Source organism: Sinocyclocheilus grahami, unplaced genomic scaffold (genome assembly GCF_001515645.1).
Source record: "Sinocyclocheilus grahami isolate Dianchi unplaced genomic scaffold, SAMN03320097.WGS_v1.1 scaffold1331.1, whole genome shotgun sequence".
NCBI lineage: Eukaryota > Metazoa > Chordata > Actinopteri > Cypriniformes > Cyprinidae > Sinocyclocheilus > Sinocyclocheilus grahami.
Genome location: NW_015506510.1, coordinates 380,588 through 400,106, shown reverse-complemented (window position 1 = coordinate 400,106; position 19,519 = coordinate 380,588). Strand labels below are relative to the sequence as shown.

At 42.2% G+C, this 19,519-nt stretch overlaps 1 protein-coding gene across 1 annotated transcript in view; it reads left to right on the top strand.

The window, feature by feature from the left end:
- LOC107569304 (regulating synaptic membrane exocytosis protein 2-like) overlaps window positions 1-10,499 on the top strand; it is a 105,658-nt gene extending 95,159 nt beyond the window's left edge. The window contains exons 36-40 of the mRNA XM_016255361.1: window positions 5,852-5,993; window positions 6,166-6,278; window positions 7,639-7,740; window positions 7,847-7,986; window positions 8,387-10,499. Coding sequence (XP_016110847.1) covers window positions 5,852-5,993; window positions 6,166-6,278; window positions 7,639-7,740; window positions 7,847-7,986; window positions 8,387-8,593 — 704 coding nt within the window. The 3' untranslated portion in view covers window positions 8,594-10,499. The remainder of the gene's footprint in view (window positions 1-5,851; window positions 5,994-6,165; window positions 6,279-7,638; window positions 7,741-7,846; window positions 7,987-8,386) is intronic.
- Window positions 10,500-19,519: the final 9,020 nt, after the last annotated feature.

The following is a 19,519-nucleotide window of genomic DNA, read 5'->3' as shown; positions in this document are numbered from 1 at the left end:
AACTCGGCATCCAAACAACCCCAGCCCCAGCACCGACGTAAGTGACCCCGCCCCCCCCCCTTCACCCAACACAGACACGCACAGCACCCCCAACCGAAAACATCTTCCCGCGCCCCTGAATGAGTGATATTTATATTTCATTGCGTATAGCAATTACTCTGCAGTAAAGCCATTCAAATCAGTAAAATTTTTGCTGATGATATTCAATTGTTTTATGGTAATTATGAGTGAAACGTCACGTCATCATTGTGTATCAAACAGTGCCACCTTGAGGAAAAAAGATGCATTGCACATATTGAGTCATCAGATATGTAAACATAGTTGCGCAGGGAAAAATGCTTACACATTTACATACCTCGGGTCTCTAGCGACCCTATACACTTTTTACAAAAAATTTATCAGAAAACTGGCATTCTTTTATATTTTACTATTTTTTTCTTGTTATATTGTTTATAATTAATAGATTGAGGAATACTAAGAAAGTTGATGTCTAACTTAAAAAAAATGATGTCCCGGGTCGCTAAAGACCCGAGGTATGCATTTAAGGGTTAATAACATGCTGACCACTCACTATGTCCATCTGTTCCCTGGAGCAGAGGTTAGGGGTCATAGGACAACACAAGCCAATATCTCAGCACGTGATGCGATGGAAAAGAGCCGTTTCAACACCTGGTTGTTATTCAAGAGAATATACCTACTGGACCATTAAAGCTCCCCGGAGTGCTTATAAGTTTGAATTCTGAATGAATGAATTGTGGAATATTCTATTCCTTTGTCACACAGATTCTTTCAGGTTCATTTTTTGTCTGTATTCAGGTTTGTGGTAACCTTTTTTTGAAAGACATTAATACTTTTATTCAGCAAGGACATATTAAATTAATGAAAAGTGTCAATAGCCGGGTTTCCATCCAAATTTGCGAATTTAACTTATGCGCAAAACTGGAATATTGCATAAAACATTTGCGAACAAGCATCGTTTCCATCCAATAAGTCAAAGAGAACAAAATCGTCACTTCCTGATAAACTGGCACTATAAATCACTAAGAAAAGTAGGAAAATATAGTAATTTTCATATATAATAAATTACTTGCCTCAGAGCGAGCAGACGAAACACAATTGGAATGAGATCAGTCCGCTGGTTAGTCAGGTTTTGCCGTCACATAGCGCAAAGTCACATGACTTTTTTGATGCGCTTGGAGGAATTTATTCACGAAATGCATTTCCATCTCCCATTATTCACATCAACCCTTTTTCGCACAAGTCAAAAACCACCTCAAGCGAGCGTACATTTTTTTTTTTTTTTGCGAATTAAGGGATTTTTATTCGAAATTCGACGTTTCCATCACTCGTTTCTCATGAGATCCTTCAAAATGCGCATTAAAATAGGGTGATGGAAACATAGCTACTGTTTCTTGAGCAGAAAATCATCATATTAGAATGATTTCTGAAGGATCATGTGACACTGAAGACTGGAGTAATGCTGCTGAAAATTCAGCTTTGGATCACAGGAATAAATTACATTTTAACATATATTAAAATAGAATCAGTTATTTAAAATAAAAATAGAAAACAAAACTCTTACAAACCCAAACCTTTGAACTTGGTGTGGATGTTTACAGTCCTTCGACAGTCTTCATAATTCCCAAAGGTCTGCCTAATATCGCAGTTTACTGAGTTGCAGGATTTTAAAATATGTAATAAAAAAATTTATTTAAAAGTGAGTGCAGATTTGAAGCATGCCATGTTTTACACACTATAACCTGTGGACATGGACTTGTTGCATCTAACATCTAAAGCCATAAAGCACACCTATCATTCACATGGTCTGCGACCATGACTTAAACCAGCATGCTTTTAGTTTGTTCTGACATGCTGAGACCACACAGTGAGTCTAGTGTCAGATAAAAAGAGTCTTCTGTCTGCACTATTGCAATTTTAGTGTTTAACATAGATGGCACACTTACTAGACGGTGGTTTACATTACAGATTTATTTGTAGTGCTTGGATGGTGTTTTAAATTTGTTGGATTGTGTTTTCATAAAGAAAAGGCATGTGAAGCGTTGCACTCTGTTGGATTTATATGCACTAGATTATTTGTGTTACTGTCTGACATTTTGAGGTTTGAGCGATGATATGAGTCACGACTGTATTCTTCAGACTTTAATAAGAAGGTTCAAGACATTTCTATTTTGAGCTGGGGATGATTTCATCTCACACACAATAAGATATTTCTAGCTTACAGGAGTGTACACATTGTCTCACATTTAAGCTGAAGGTCCTGTCTTCATTGAGGTACATCATGCAGTGTCTGTTTGCAATCTTGAATGAAAATGTCAGATTTCATTGTCCTTTCAGAACCAAAACCAGACTGCTAGTTGCCACTCTGTTAATGGTAAAGCTTACTGAGCATAACTTTGCAATGTTTGTACCAGAAGGCTTTGAAAGATGAGGTTTTATGCAAGTGTAGTGGTTTAATGAAGAACAATAGAAAATATAAATAACATAATTGAATGAAGATCGCAGAAAGTCTGGACCTTTTCACAGTTAAAGCAAGTCACCTTTATTTATATAGCGCGTTATACAATACTGATTGTGTCAAAGCAGCTTTACAGTGCCAAACAGCATATTCTGGACAAGAACCACCAAATTATACAGGAAGAGTAGCTTAACTGACATGAAAATTATTCAATAATTGATTGTGCCTTTTAGGGGCAGAGTTTATGTAAGATACAACACCGGTCAAAATATTTGATAAAAAAATAACCAGTAAAACCAGTAATATTGTGAAATATTATTACAATTTAAAATACTTGTTTTCTATTGTAATATATTTTCAAGTGTAATTTATTCCTGTGATCAAAGCTGAATTTTCAGCATCATTACTCCAGTGTCACATGATCCTTCAGAAATCAGTATAATATGCTGATTTGCTGCTCAAGAAACATTTATTATTATTATTAACAATGTTGAGAACAGTTGTGCTGCTTCATATTTTTATGGCAACTGTGATTTCAGGATTCTTTGATAAATAGAAAGCTCAAAAGAACAGCATTTATTTGAAATGCCCTTAGTCGAGCGTTATTAGTTAAGACTAAATCTTACTACTTAAACCCCCGGTTTCACAGACAAGGCTTAAGCCTAGTCCCAGACTACAATGTAAGTCTGAGCTGTTTCAACTGAAAGAAACTTGCACTGATTGATCTTAAAATATATCAATGCCTTGTTCTATGGCCTAATTCTGGCTTAGTCTTTCCAACAACCATCTCTTTCAGCTGACTTTATGCATCCATCTGTTGTTTCTGTTTACTCTACTGTACATGTGTGTGCACAATACAATGTGATGTAAAATGCAGTGATGTAGCATTTCATTGAAAAATGTAGCTCGTTACTTGAAAATGCTGCATGAAGTAGCATGCATTATCACACTACTAAAAAATGTAATCAAGTGAGTAGCTTTGCTACTTTTAACCACTGTTGTGTGCATATAATTGTCAGTTAGGATGGGCATGTGTGTGTAGTAACTGATGAAGCTGCAGTCAGAAGGCAAGTCAAGTGTATGTGTTTATGTGCAGTCATATCTCTAGGCAGAGCTCTGTCTCCTGGAGAAGCATTTGAGGGGTCTCTTAGTTTCTGTGCCTCTGATTGGCCACATCATCTGTAAGCCACGTGCACATGCTGCCGTCTCCCCCTCCCACCCCTCAGATGAAGTAGCGCTCTGCAGAGGAGACAGTTAGACAGTCATCCTCTCCGCATATCGACCTGAGAACTAAGACGACTCGTGGCTGCTACCGATGAGAGGTTTTGACCACAATCCTGCCAAACCTGTTTCTCCAAAACCGTCTCACAGCATCAGCTCTACACGTTTACCACCCTCTTTCAGTGTTATTAGAGGTGTTTAAGGGTGTCGAGGTGGTAAAATGGGCAGACAAGGGCAGGATGGCAGCACCGCTCTCCCCGGCATGCGAATGCAGCGCTCACAGAGCCGGCTTAGTCTGTCTGCCTCCTTCGAGGCACTGGCCGTCTACTTTCCCTGCATGAACTCCTTTGACAAGAAAGACGGAGGTAAGAATGAAGACACATGCCATGTGTGACAGGCTCTGCTATGTCCAGTTCTTTTGAAAGCTTTTTGGTTTGTGACCAACTGAAAGCCAAAGAGCCGTATATGATGTGTGATTTATGTTTGTGTGATATATGTTATGTCTGCTTGGATTGGATAAGGCAGATGTAGTAGTGTACCATTAAGATAGATAGATAGTTAGTAGGGGTGTAACGGTACATGTATTCGTCCCGAACCATCACGGTACTGACGTCACGGTTCGGTTCATGCAGTCAGAGGACGAATACAGTCAGTCATAGGCGATCAATCCAGAAGGGGGCGCGCGCGGTAATGCAATGCTGAGAAGACAATCAGCGCACCAACCCAAAGCAAGAACGGCGAGTTCAGATGGCACGCAAGAGCTCACAGAACCGCCTGCCTGTTATAAATCAGCAGTGTGGGAAAGTTGCACACAAACTGCATTGCAATCATTTCCCAAAATGTAATTTGTGTGGAATTTTTATGAAGTCTGTAAAGAGGAGAAAATACTGTACCAGGCAGATCAAGCTCACTATTCAAGATTCTTGAAATATAGGGAGACAAATATGTGGGGGTTTATATGAATGCATCTCTGAGAGTCTTCAGAAATGTTTCAATGGAATTTTCTTTTCGCCTTACCGCCATATACTGCATATTAGTGTTTATAAGCACAGCGCTGCTTTGTTTACAGCGGTAAGCAAGGAAACGCTGTATCGCTGCTGTTTCATAAGCGCCACCTGCTGTCAGAGAGTGAATCTGCATTTTCATTCAGTTCGTCTGCTGTTTCTGTTTTGCGCAGGTGTCTTATGTAGCCTAATTTCATAAATCTAAAGTCAGACCATTCTGTTTTTGCTTTAAATCCTGAAATTATACAATCTAATTCAAATCAAAAACAACAGTTAGCACTACTGTCTGTTCAAAATAAATGAATAAAAATACATTTCCTGTTGTACCGAACTCGTATCGAACCGTGACCCCAAAACCGAGGTACGTAACAAACCGTACATGACTTCCGTGTACAGTTACACCCCTAATAGATAGATAGATAGATAGATAGATAGATAGATAGATATGTGAATAAGCTGACTGGAGGTCACTCCGGACTGCCCTGCTGCTCAGACTGGCAGACTGACACCCTCTGTTGGTCATAACATGTTTTTTTAAGCATCTCATTCAGTGGTTGTCAACCATGTTTTTTTTCTTAAAGGGTAAAATGCATTTTCTGATATTAAAATACTCTCTCCAACTTGGCTTGAGTAGAGACAACAATAAGAAACCATTTGTAGCATGATCACTATTGCTCTGTGGTGCTTTCAAAACATGTTTTGCTGTTTTTGGCTCAACTCTTCTGGTGCAAGTTTGGGATGGGACTGTATGTTTGCCCAACCCATGGTAGATGGGTGTGTGGTGGCAGTGTTATGTCGAGACCAACTCATTCAAGACCAGGCTAAGACCTGAGTAGGTTGAGTCTGAGACAAGACAGAGACTGGAAGAGGCTCTGAATGATTCCTGTGGTGTGAATGAAGCCTGGTTTTACGTCAGTGTTACATGAACCTCCACAGCACACAGTGTGCTCTGAGATACACGATAGCACTGAGCAGATCATTTGTTTGAGTTAGCACAGACCACAAAACATATCTGCAGACTGGACATGGTCCAAGTCCATGACAAGACCAAGACCAAAAGATGGACTACTTGAGACACTGTGGTTCGAAGTGTCACACATTTGTCTTTTTTTATTTACTCATCTTCCCTTCCCCTTGTTGTTATTTTCAGAGGAGGGTAAGAAGAAGAAGCCGGTGCGTCTGGCGATCCAGCGGAGTGTAGAGACTGGTTTAGCCGTCGAGATGAAGAGCAGGATGACACGGCAGCCCAGCCGGGAGACCACAGATGACGGCGATAAGGTGAAGCCTGGAAAGTAAGTACTGTAAAAATCTACTTCTGAATTTGATGGTCCACATATTGTTAAATCACATGATGTCATCACCACCATTCCTGGTTGGCTGGTTTTGTGTCAGTGATGATATCTTGTCTTGTCAGAGGCTATTAGCACCTGATTTACAGATGTTCTGTCCATTATCTGTTCAAAGTCTAATCTTCCCTGGAGTGAAGATCTCTTCAGACAGCCAGTTCACTGAGTTTTTGGATGGTCTTGGCCCCGCCCAGCTGGCAGGGAGACAGACATTGGCCACGCCTCCAATGGGTTAGTATCGTCACTCACTTTTTTCTTTTGTTGTTCACATGTACAAATTTATTTGGTATTGTATAAGACACTATAAAGCACAAAATACATTTCAGTTTTGTCTCAAGTAGTTTGATGTTGTTACATTTCATCCATGAAACAGAAGACTATGGTTCTATTTCCACCTGGTATTAAGATGCGTTTTCAATTACTCGATCTCAATTACCATGTACACCTGGTCTTAACATGACTTTTAAATGCTTCTCCTGTTACCACTTGTGTTAGAATTTCATCTAAATCAGGGGTGTCCAAACCTACTCCAGGAGGGCCACTTTCTTGCAGTTTAGCCAGTTTACACACCTGAACCAGCTAATCAAGGTCTTCAGACTCACTAGAAACTTCGAGGCAAGTGTGTTAGAGCTGGTTGAAGTGAAATTCTTCTAGGTCTAGATCCTAGACCAGGGTTGGCTAATGTCGGTCCTGGAGAGTCACAGTACTGCAGAGTTCAGCTCTAACCCTAATCAAATCACAAGCTAATCAAGGTCTAAGGGTTACTGGAAAGCTACAGGCAGGTGAGTTTTTATCAAGGTTGGAGCAAAACTCTGAAGGACTTGGCCCTCCAGGAGTAGGACTGGTCACCACCATTCAAAGCGGCCAAGGTTCCCAGACCTTCTGCTGTCTGTCTGAATGTCTGGCAACACGAGACTACCCCTGGTTTAGACCCTCTTATTCCATCACATGCTACATCACTTGCGCTGGAACGGCGAAAGCTGTGCACGAATACTTAGAATGAATGAAGCCATTACACTGCTTACGAACAAGCGGGAAAGGAAGCGCATGGAAAGAATACAAATGGTAACATCGATTTTGATCCTAACCTATTTGTTTTGGCACAACACCACGAAGTATGAATCGATTGTTTTGGTGTGTTTGGTGTGCTACCTCTGAAAATGGTCGAAAGTGGACAAGCTCAAAATGTTTTAGACCTCATGTACACCTGTACTTACTGTCATCCACATGTGATCAGTTCGATGAAAATGCATCTGTAAAAGCAGGTGTAAACAGGGCCTGTGAAACGACAGGCAGATACAGTGTTGCCACCTTGTGGACGAAGTTACAAGTCCAAAAAATAATAATAATAAAAACAAAGCCATATGTGCAAGGTAAAAGTAGTTACAAAAAATTGTGCATACATTATGAATTTTACAAGTACGCGTCGACTACTGTATGTTTAAAAAAACAAAAATACTTTGGGCTTAACACATGATTCTCCACCAAAAAAGTCATGATTGTCCATAGCACTGTAGTAACTTTTATCAAACGGTTTCTATAAAGAGAACTTTTGTCTGCTCTAAGAGTTTGGATGTGGCCTTTTGTGCAGGTGACATCCAGATTGGTATGGTGCACAGGAAGGAGAGGCTGGATGTTGAAGTTATTCGGGCTCGAGGCCTGGTGGGCAAACCAGGGAACAAACAGACGCCAGGTATGCCTCACAATGACACAATATACATGTTTTTCTTTAAATATGACCTGTCCCTGGACTATTTTGTGACGTTTATATGTAAATTCTTGCGGTCTTCCATTTGCAGCACCTTATGTAAAAGTATATCTGCTGGACAATGGGAAGTGCATCAACAAAAAGAAAACACGGACGGCAAGAAAAACACTGGATCCTCTTTATCAACAGCAGCTTCAGTTTGAGGAGAATCCTGAAGGAAAGGTTTTACAGGTAACACCAGGACCAATAAGAATGAACAATATTTAAAGCAAAAAAAATATTTTCATGTAAGTCTTAATTGTCATTAAATGATGACACGCAAAAAAAAATTTTTATTTTGTTATGCCAAATGTAATTTATTTCTTGTTTCTTTTGATTTGGGGGTGGAATTTGACTTAGATATGTTTTCACCACATCAGTTATTTTAGTATTATTTGTTTACTATTATAGTATTTATTCATTTTTTATATTTTCAGTTTCCTTTTTTAATTTTAGTTAATTTTTCATAATTTATCATGTGATTTTTTTATATTTCTATTTAGCTTTCATTTATTAAGACGTTTTAATTTTAGTTAACAGTAACAACACTGCACCACATCTTTTGAAACTCTTTACCAATCGTGTTTTACAGATAATTGTTTGGGGGGACTATGGACGCATGGACCACAAATCCTTCATGGGAGCCGCCCAGATCCTGTTAGACGATTTAGAGCTGACCAACATGGTGATTGGCTGGTACAAGCTCTTCCCTCCCACCTCATTAGTGGACCCAACCTTGGCACCTTTAAGTAGTAAACCTCCAGGTTCAGGCCTGGACAGTTCCAACGTTCGGTCGTAGCGGCACGAGGAGGTGAGCGGTAGAGAGCGGCGTGAGTAGCTCCAGCTACAGACAGAGAGGAGACGGGTCACGTCCTGGTTACACTGCATGCTTGATGTTGTGTCCTCTGAGCCCATGCGACAAGAGGCTAAGAAAAGGCCTACGTCCTTCTGCCAAAAAAATAACCGAAAAGAAAATGAATGCTGCTGTCACACGCAGGGAAAGAACGATAGAGGAAGTCTCTCCGTTCCGCTGAAGAGATGCAGCCAGGGATTCAGTGGAGTCTGACTCTTAACTGTAGGACGTTAAGAGTGCTGATTTCCACCAGAATAGGAAGACGCCGTTTTACTCTGGATGTTTTCTCTCTGTTGAATTCAAAGAGATGTCAGTGTTTCTTACCTAGAACTTGATGCATTGTAGCCATTACTGTAAGCCAAGCTGTCAAAAGAAGATCCATAAAGAGAGAAGCACTTGGCTAAGATGGGACAGTAAAGGGTAACCTCAGAGAGATGACATTCTCATGGGAATGACCCTACATCAAGCCAGATCTCCACTGGATCGCTCTTCAAGGTTCAGTGATGAGGAAATGGATATGGCCAGAGTTCCTGTTCGATTCAGGAAACAACAGAATTCTGAGAAAAGAAAAGAAAATTTAATTAAATAATTAAATAATGGACCTTTTTGTGCTCCGGTATGATGTTCTCTTTGTTGATGTACTGTATGAAATTTATGATTTTTTTTCTTTCTTTTTTGCATGGATGCAAAAAAATTGTTTTATTTTCCTCAAGACAAAAAAAAATAAAAAGAAAGAGAGGAAGAAACTTATTTAAGGATGACCAGATCAGCCATTTTCAACAATTTGTATTATTTTTAATATGAAATTCTCTAGTGCATGATTTTCAAAGAGACTGAATGCAAAATGATAACGATGTGATTGTCATCCTTTCGAATATTTTTCTGTATTTTTACAGATCTCGGTTACAGGTGTGGTCTGGTGAGACTTGGCATCTCATATTATTAATGGAAAAAAAAGCAAGGGATGGCCGAGGAAAACAATAAATGTACAATATTGATTTTGCTATAAAAACAAACATGAAAATTGTACATTCCTCCCTTCAAATGCAGCCATAATTCTTTGTTCATGTGGAGCCAGAGCTGTAGATTATCAGATGGGTCTGTCATGATTCCACTGTGTTCTATTACACTAGAATGGCTCATTCATTCAAAGCAAGCATGTTGAAAAGGGTCTGCAACATGGATTGAGCACACCGTCTGAGTAATACAGCATGTTTTGATAGAGACATCTGGGAATTTTTTGCAGTTTTGTGTACAGTGCATGTGGACCAGAGGCTTGGCCATCCCCCCTATCTGTCGTCCACAGATTCAGGTCAGGGTCGAGCTTTTGTGGCCGACGGTTCAGACATTCAACGCAACATTCCACCTCTTGGCACTCATTTTTCTTGAAGTTTTGAAAAGAATAAAAGAAAAGAAAATCAAACAGATGAAAGAAAACTAAAAAACATGGGGGAAAAAAGAAGAAAATTTATATTTATTCAAGGTTGACTTGGAAAAAAAGGTTGCAAGTATATTTTATTTTATTATTGTTATAAAGAAAATGTCATAAAAACAGATCCCATTGGATGGTGCTGTACGAAGTCTCTGAACTCTTAGTGGACTGGACAATGTTCATTCTCGTCATGTTGTTCAACGCAACGGACACTGGTTGTCAAATGAGGAGTGAGTCACAGTTTGTGGAGATGGGAAAATTGCCACACAATATGAATTTTTAATTGTTTCTTGTTTTGAGAGAATAAAATTCATTTACTAATCCCTGTGTTCATTCACCAAACTTTCTCACAGACAAAAAATACCAAAACATTAACTTTCATGGCCACTTGACATACTGCAGAGCATCTTGACGCCAGTACTAAATACTTGCTAAGTGGAATGCGGTACAAATGATCAAATCAAATGTAGTCTCAAAAGTAATTCAATAGTTTAAATAATTATGTAACATTAACACACAGAGGTGCTAATGGGAGAATTCTTTTTTTCTTTCTTTTTTCTCACCTAAATGAGTCGATACAATGTAACACATCGTGTAAACCAGGGCTGTCCAAACTCAGTCCTGGAGGGCCGGTGTCCTGCAGAGTTTAGCTCCAACTTGCCTCAACACACCTGCCTGGAAGTTTCTAGTATGACTAGTAAGCGCTTGATTTGCTGGTTCAGGTGTGTTTAATTAGGGTTGAAGCTAAACTCTGCAGGACACTTCTTGTTTTGAGAGAATAAAATTCATTTACTAATCCCTGTGTTCATTCACCAAACTTTCTCACAGACAAAAAATACCAAAACATTAACTTTCATGGCCACTTGACATACTGCAGAGCATCTTGACGCCAGTACTAAATACTTGCTAAGTGGAATGTGGTACAAATGATCAAATCAAATGTAGTCTCAAAAGTAATTCAATAGTTTAAATAATTATGTAACATTAACACACAGAGGTGCTAATGGGAGAATTCTTTTTTTCTTTTTTTTTTCTCACCTAAATGAGTCGATACAATGTAACACATCGTGTAAACCAGGGCTGTCCAAACTCAGTCCTGGAGGGCCGGTGTCCTGCAGAGTTTAGCTCCAACTTGCCTCAACACACCTGCCTGGAAGTTTCTAGTATGACTAGTAAGCGCTTGATTTGCTGGTTCAGGTGTGTTTAATTAGGGTTGAAGCTAAACTCTGCAGGACACCGGCCCTCCAGGACCGAGTTTGGACAGCCCTGATGTAAACATTTATCACCTTTTATTGGAAAATTAACATTTTATCAATACACTGATAATTGCCTTAATTTTTTAAAAACTGAGAAGAAAAAATCACCTGTCAATTTCAGTGAGTAAAGAGCAAATTTATACTTGCATACGTTATGGTCTCTGACAGACAACGGCTGTCTGAAAACTGGAAAATGCTGTCTTCGGAGGACACATTCAAGGCATCAAGGCACATTCTAATCCAAAGTTAGCTTCACTTCCTGTCTCATGAGATGCCTTGATCTGGTCAATTTTTGAAGGCAGCATAGATGTAACCTTCGCTGACTTTGATATCCCACAATCCTGTGCATTCCATTCCGTGATGGTTGAGCTAAAAAAAATAAAGATGGCATCAGAAAGTTGGGTTTGGTGGTCAGTTTATATGTAAATGTATGTTTCTTACCAACGTTTTGCATTTTGATGTTATTTCTATCAAGAAATCAGTATTATAGTAATTAAATGTTAGCTCAGTTGTCACCAAAGCTTGTTCGATTTTGTTGTGTGGATCATTAAACCGTTACGCTGTCTCAGCTAAACTCTGCAGGACACCGGCCCTCCAGGACCGAGTTTGGACAGCCCTGATGTAAACATTTATCACCTTTTATTGGAAAATTAACATTTTATCAATACACTGATAATTGCCTTAATTTTTTAAAAACTGAGAAGAAAAAATCACCTGTCAATTTCAGTGAGTGAAGAGCAAATTTATACTCGCATACGTTATGGTCTCTGACAGACAACGGCTGTCTGAAAACTGGAAAATGCTGTCTTCGGAGGACACATTCAAGGCATCAAGGCACATTCTAATCCAAAGTTAACTTCACTTCCTGTCTCATGAGATGCCTTGATCTGGTCAATTTTTGAAGGCAGCATAGATGTAACCTTCGCTGACTTTGATATCCCATAATCCTGTGCATTCCATTCCGTGATGGTTGAGCTAAAAAAAATAAAGATGGCATCAGAAAGTTGGGTTTGGTGGTCAGTTTATATGTAAATGTATGTTTCTTACCAACGTTTTGCATTTTGATGTTATTTCTATCAAGAAATCAGTATTATAGTAATTAAATGTTAGCTCAGTTGTCACCAAAGCTTGTTCGATTTTGTTGTGTGGATCATTAAACCGTTACGCTGTCTCAGAAGCCTGTCCGAAATCATTTTCGTGAGGTGTCTTCGTGGACAAACGCTGCCTGCAAAGTCATTGCTTGATAAGGCAGCAAGTCAGCAGCTGTTGATGCCACTCAGGCCACCATTTCCTCCTCCTCGCAAAGCAATGATGTATTCAAACCTTATAGTATTGTGGGTTCCCTTTCGAAGACAGTTCACTTCGACATTGCATCAGGAATCTGATGCGATGGGGACTCCCTTCCTTCCTTAACCTACCTGAAATCTTATTGCACAACACCAGTGAAGTGGTGGCCAATTGCCAATGCCAATGGTGGCATAAAGAATCTTCTTTTTTCAAGCATCCTACTTCAAGACAGCTGTGTAGAAGACGCAAGAAGATGGATTTCGCCTTAAAAGACGGCCTGAGCGATTGGACAGAGCATGGTTTACATGGTGGTGCTCCACCAGCATCGATGGCTGACGCTGACAGGTAGGCTCTGCTCAATGTGCCATCGTCTCCCTCCGTCCTCTTTGGAGATGCCGTGGAGGCCATAGCGGAGCACTTCTCAGAAGCTCAGAAACGCTCCAAAGCCATGAGTCACTTCCTGCCACGACGTGCTAGAGCGGCGCAGCCTTCAGCATGCAGTAGGTCAACGTCTGCTTTCCACCGCCCAGCAAAGCAAGCCCCCCCCAGCTCCCGCTGCATCGGCGCCAGATCAGAAGCCTTCTGTTCGCGCCAAAACCGCATGGCAGAGGGCGCCGAAGATGCATCACGGCCCCAAGAAGAAGGACAGCCGTCCCTGGGGCCCCCCTCCGTCAGATCAGAGGTCTCATTCCTGACGGGAGATCGCCGAGCAGCGGGCCCGCCGCAAAGCATCTAAAATGTTCTCGCAAGGTCCCCTTGGTGGTTGCAGGTGACCACGAAAATGTCTCTGTTGTGTCTGTTTATCTTGGTGGATCTGAAAGTTGCATATTTTCATATTCAGATCGTCCCTCGACACAGGCGCTTTCTGAGATTTACGTTTGAGGGCACAGCATATCAGTTGAGAGCGAGCGGAACCCCCGTGGCACTGAAAGAATATCAGAGGCTTTTGGGACAGATGGCGGCAGCCACGACGGTGTGTCACCTCAGTCTTCTTTATATGCTCCCCCTCCAGATTTGGCTGAAGACTCGGGTAGCGAGAAGGGCCTGGGTAACATGGTGGTCACACGCTGGTGCCTGTGTGTGGTGGAAGATGGCATCAGAAAGTTGGGTTTGGTGGTCAGTTTATATGTAAATGTATGTTTCTTACCAACGTTTTGCATTTTGATGTTATTTCTATCAAGAAATCAGTATTATAGTAATTAAATGTTAGCTCAGTTGTCACCAAAGCTTGTTCGATTTTGTTGTGTGGATCATTAAACCGTTACGCTGTCTCAGAAGCCTGTCCGAAATCATTTTCGTGAGGTGTCTTCGTGGACAAACGCTGCCTGCAAAGTCATTGCTTGATAAGGCAGCAAGTCAGCAGCTGTTGATGCCACTCAGGCCACCATTTCCTCCTCCTCGCAAAGCAATGATGTATTCAAACCTTATAGTATTGTGGGTTCCCTTTCGAAGACAGTTCACTTCGACATTGCATCAGGAATCTGATGCGATGGGGACTCCCTTCCTTCCTTAACCTACCTGAAATCTTATTGCACAACACCAGTGAAGTGGTGGCCAATTGCCAATGCCAATGGTGGCATAAAGAATCTTCCTTTTTCAAGCATCCTACTTCAAGACAGCTGTGTAGAAGACGCAAGAAGATGGATTTCGCCTTAAAAGACGGCCCGAGCGATTGGACAGAGCATGGTTTACATGGTGGTGCTCCACCAGCATCGATGGCTGACGCTGACAGGTAGGCTCTGCTCAATGTGCCATCGTCTCCCTCCGTCCTCTTTGGAGATGCCGTGGAGGCCATAGCGGAGCACTTCTCAGAAGCTCAGAAACGCTCCAAAGCCATGAGTCACTTCCTGCCACGACGTGCTAGAGCGGCGCAGCCTTCAGCATGCAGTAGGTCAACGTCTGCTTTCCACCGCCCAGCAAAGCAAGCCCCCCCCAGCTCCCGCTGCATCGGCGCCAGATCAGAAGCCTTCTGTTCGAGCCAAAACCGCATGGCAGAGGGCGCCGAAGATGCATCACGGCCCCAAGAAGAAGGACAGCCGTCCCTGGGGCCCCCCTCCGTCAGATCAGAGGTCTCATTCCTGACGGGAGATCGCCGAGCAGCGGGCCCGCCGCAAAGCATCTAAAATGTTCTCGCAAGGTCCCCTTGGTGGTTGCAGGTGACCACGAAAATGTCTCTGTTGTGTCTGTTTATCTTGGTGGATCTGAAAGTTGCATATTTTCATATCCAGATCGTCCCTCGACACAGGCGCTTTCTGAGATTTACGTTTGAGGGCACAGCATATCAGTTGAGAGCGAGCGGAACCCCCGTGGCACTGAAAGAATATCAGAGGCTTTTGGGACAGATGGCGGCAGCCACGACGGTGTGTCACCTCAGTCTTCTTTATATGCTCCCCCTCCAGATTTGGCTGAAGACTCGGGGTAGCGAGAAGGGCCTGGGTAACATGGTGGTCACACGCTGGTGCCTGTGTGTGGTGGAACCATGGCGAGACCCCAACCTGTACCGACGCGGCGTCCAGATGGGACTGGTCACAAGGCGGAAAGTGGTCACAACTCTTCTCTCTTTTGCGCTTTTCCCTGGGCGGTGACGCACTCACAATGCCGTGGCTGAAAGCCCAGTTGTATTCGTTCCCCCCGCAAAAGATTTTGCCACAAGTGCTGCACAAAATCAAAGAGGAGAGGGCGCCGGTGATTCTAATCACTCCGTACTGACCAAACAGGCCATGGTTTCCCGACCTGCTGGAGATACTGACGGTTTCCCCGTGGCAGATTCCGCTGAGACGGGACCTCCTGTCTCAAGCGGGCGGCTCAATATGGCACCCCAACCCCGAATGGTGGAAATTTCATGTGCAGATGGTGTGTGGGAACCGGTACACCTGGGCTCATTATCTCTCCTCGTGATAGACACAATTACGGAGGCGCGAGCTCCTTCTACGACACGATTGTATGCTCTTAAATGGGCAGTCTTTGTTAAATGGTGTTAATCGAATGGCTGTGACCCGGAGAACTGTCCCGTGTCTGACATTCTGGGTTTTCTGCAACAGTGGATGGACGGCGGCAGTATGCCTTCCACTCTTAAGGTTTATGTTGCAGCTATCTCAGCCTCTCACGCTACTATCAATGGGCAATTGGTTGGCAAACACGATTTGGTGATCAGATTTTTGAGAGGTGTGAGACGGCTGAGACCACTGTGCAATCCTGGGATCTGGCTCGGGTGCTGGGGGTGCTGGCTCTTCCGCCCTTTGAGCCGCTTCAGTCTATCGGCCTGAAGGAGCCCTTGCTTCGGTCAAGTGCGTGGGGGGAATTACAAGCACTATCAGTGAATGCTGCATGCAATTTGGGCCAGGTGATTGTAATGTCACACTCTAACCAAGATTGGGCTACGTGCCCAAGTCGCTCTCGACGCCATTCAGAGAGGTGACGCTTTCTGCTTTCATTCCAGAGCTGGCGTCCTTCGGAGGCGGGGAAACCACCAGTGCTGCTGGAGCAAGCTTTGTGACACATAGTGTTATCGTGTGCTTTGCCCTCTCACTGTATTACTGCTTAAGGGTTAGCGAGGCACAAGACGGCAGTTCGTCTCTGTCCTTGAGGTGTGCACCAGCTTGTTTATGGCCTCTTATATTTACGCACTAGTACCGGCTATCGCTGCTAGCTGAGTGTATATACTGTTATCATTGTGCCCGGCCGCGCCGCTCACATCCTGTGTCTGAATTATTATACTTTGCATTTACATGCTTATATATATATATATAGTCCTGTGGCTCCATGGTAGAGCATTGCTTTAGCAGCGCAAAAGGTTGTGGGTTAGATTCCCAGGGAACACACATACTGGTAGAAAATGTATAGCCTGAATGCACTGTAAATTGCTTTGGATAAAAGCATCTGATAAATGCATAAATTATTATTAATTAATTATATATATATATGCATGCTGCTGTGCTCTATAACATCCTATCTTTAGTACGATGGCATAAGCGTTCTCTCAGCAAAATGGCTGCATTTGGATTCTGAGTGATCTGATTGGTTCTTTAGGTGGGAATATACATCCAATTGCCTGGGGGCCTGTCAGAGGGTCGTCTGTGATTGGTTGGAGAGTGTTTGGTGTGTAGCACACTGTCAGCTCCGCTGAGGCTGAGCTCTCTTCGCTGTTTTCACAGCATTGTTCTATACAGTCCCCGTCGCGTCAGAATCCTGACGCAATGTCGAAGTGAACCGTCTTCGAAAGGGAACGTCTCTGGTTACTGTCGTAACCTCGGTTCCCTGAGAGACGGGGACGAGACATTGCGTACGCGGCCATGTTCACTGCTCAGATCTGCTGTGCTGGTAGTTCAGTCGGAAGATTCTGAGTTTATGCCATCAAGACGACACATTATATAGCGGCGAGGCTCCGCCCCTATTCGCCGTCTTGGCTGGCATTGGCTAGTATGACGTGCAACTTCACTGGCATTGTGCAATAAGATTTCAGGTAGGTTAAGAAAGGAAGGGAGTACCCATCATGTCAGATTCCTGACGCAATGTCTCGTTCCTGTCTCTCAGGGAACTGAGGTTACGACAGTAACTGGAGACGTTTTTCAGGGGCCCATTTCAATAAGGAGGTTCAAGCAACTATGAGTTGAAACTTGAACTCTTGAGTTGACTTACCCTGAGATGGGAAACTCTGAGTTTTCGGGTTCAGAACAGCTGAACTGAAATAAGTTCAATCAACTCTTGAGTAGGTTGACTCTGAGTTTAGCGCATGCACTACGACTATGAAAAGCCACGATCAATGGAGCTCCGAAATTATGATTCACCATGGCAACAGCACCCGACAAAAAGACGTCCGCATACTTCCGAGTCAATACGTCACTTTAATTCTTGATCACTGTTATAATATCAAAGGTAAAAACTGGCAGAACGGTAAGTTATTGAACTAATATTCATTTGAACATGAAGTATAAAAACAATTCAATCAGGAAAAGCTTTAAGCATAAAAGGTCCATGTGTGTAGACTACATGACTTTACAAGCATTTGACACAAATAAATATCATTCAGTGTCTACTTCTATGTGCAGCAGCTTTTTCCACATAGTCTAATGCTCTTTCCACGTAATTAAATGTTCTCAAATCCAAACTGTTGCATTCCTTAATTAGAGTAATTAAGAAGAGATTGGTTATGAATTCTCTTTAAATGTGGTTTAAATTGTAATTTCATGTTTGAAGATACCTGATGAAGGTCATGCAACCGAAACGTTGTAATTAAACCTTTTTGATACTTTTGCACTATTGACAGTGCACGGGAATTGTTTTCTTTTTCCTTGAGTTTTGATCTTTGTGGTCACTTCAGGAGTTTCGAAGTCGTCATCGGACTGGTTGAATTATACAGGATTTCCGGGAGACGTGTGTTGCGTTCTTTAACGTTCCGCCTGGAAGCAAAGATGCCGTGCTGCCAAACCCCCTCACGAAAGAAGAAAGCCGTCGTGTTTACAACTGTGACGACGAGCGCTTATCAGGATCAACTAAACGCTGGATTTTCAAAAGTATGTGAAATATTTAAAGTTTGACACATATAATCTTTAAAATACGTCCGAGAGTTTTACACACCGGTCTGTTATTGTGGCGACATTTACACTCCCCGGAACTTTCGATGAACGAAACGAACTGTGATTGGTTGTTTGACATGTCGGTCAAACGGCCTCATGGGTGGGCCTAGGCCAATGAAAGCTGCCATGGATTCCAGACCTTCAGCCGTCAGTCTGAAAGTCTGGCTACGCGAAACTAAGGAAAGCTAGGCAGTCACCTAGGCGGCACCAGCAGGAGTTGAAATAGCAGGAGTTGAAATATGATTGCCGACCCCACTGGATCCCCCAACATCATTGGGTGAGAGTGTCAATCATGTCTGTATGCCAATGGATCAGAGCGCTGTCAATTGCTGCCTGATTGTTGCAAGCAAAGTTTGCATTTGGAGCACTCAACTACACCACTAGATGGGTTCTGTCAGTGCTTTGGCAAGGTAAGGTTTTTTTTTTGACATGCAATAAAGCTAAGTTCAAAGGCCAATTTAAAATATTGGTACAGTAAAAAGTGCACAAAATTAATATTTTGTTAAGGCAGTATTTGTGGCAGTCGAGAAATCATGCTGCAAAATTGGTCCAAAAGGTGTACGTTTTTGCACAAATGCATTGTTAAAGGATGTCAGCAGCAGAGCATGTGAGCGGAGCGGAGTGGTAATATTTCCTTAAGAGCGCAGAGCGCCATTCTGAATATTCCGCTCCGCTCGCTCAATACGCTCAGTGCCGCTCGCTCAACCCAGAATGCCGTTTGGTGATTTGCTTGTTCGAGATTGAGAATCTGTAGAGATCAAGAATAGTAGAGCAGTTATGGAGTTCAGATATTGTTTCAACAAAGTTGCAAGCCTTATACATAGATGTAAAGTAAAAATAAAAGTTAAGAATGAGCAGGGAGAATAAACTGAGAGGGAGTGCGGGGAGACTGTTAAAGTTAGCACAGATTCATATTGATTACAGAAAGCACGAAGATGTATGCAAACATGGTGCAGCAAAAGGTGAGCTAGTTACATACCATAATAAGTGAATAAACAGGTAGGCTAAGGTTATATTCGGTTGTGCGGAGCCCCGATCATGACATGCAGACAAAATCACAGCCACGAATTTAGAATAGGCTAGTTCTCTTTTATGCTAGGACTACATTATGGCCACGAATTAAGAATACATTTTTTCGTTTAGTCTAAATTATGGCCACGAATTAAGTATTCATTCTCTTGTTTAGGCTTAGCTGCCACGAATTCATTCGTTCGTTAATTCGTTCATTCCCTATAGTAGGCCTAAATCGTGGAACAAATTATTATATTTCGTAATTACTTATTAAAATCATTATTGCTTAAACTTAATAAATAATAATACA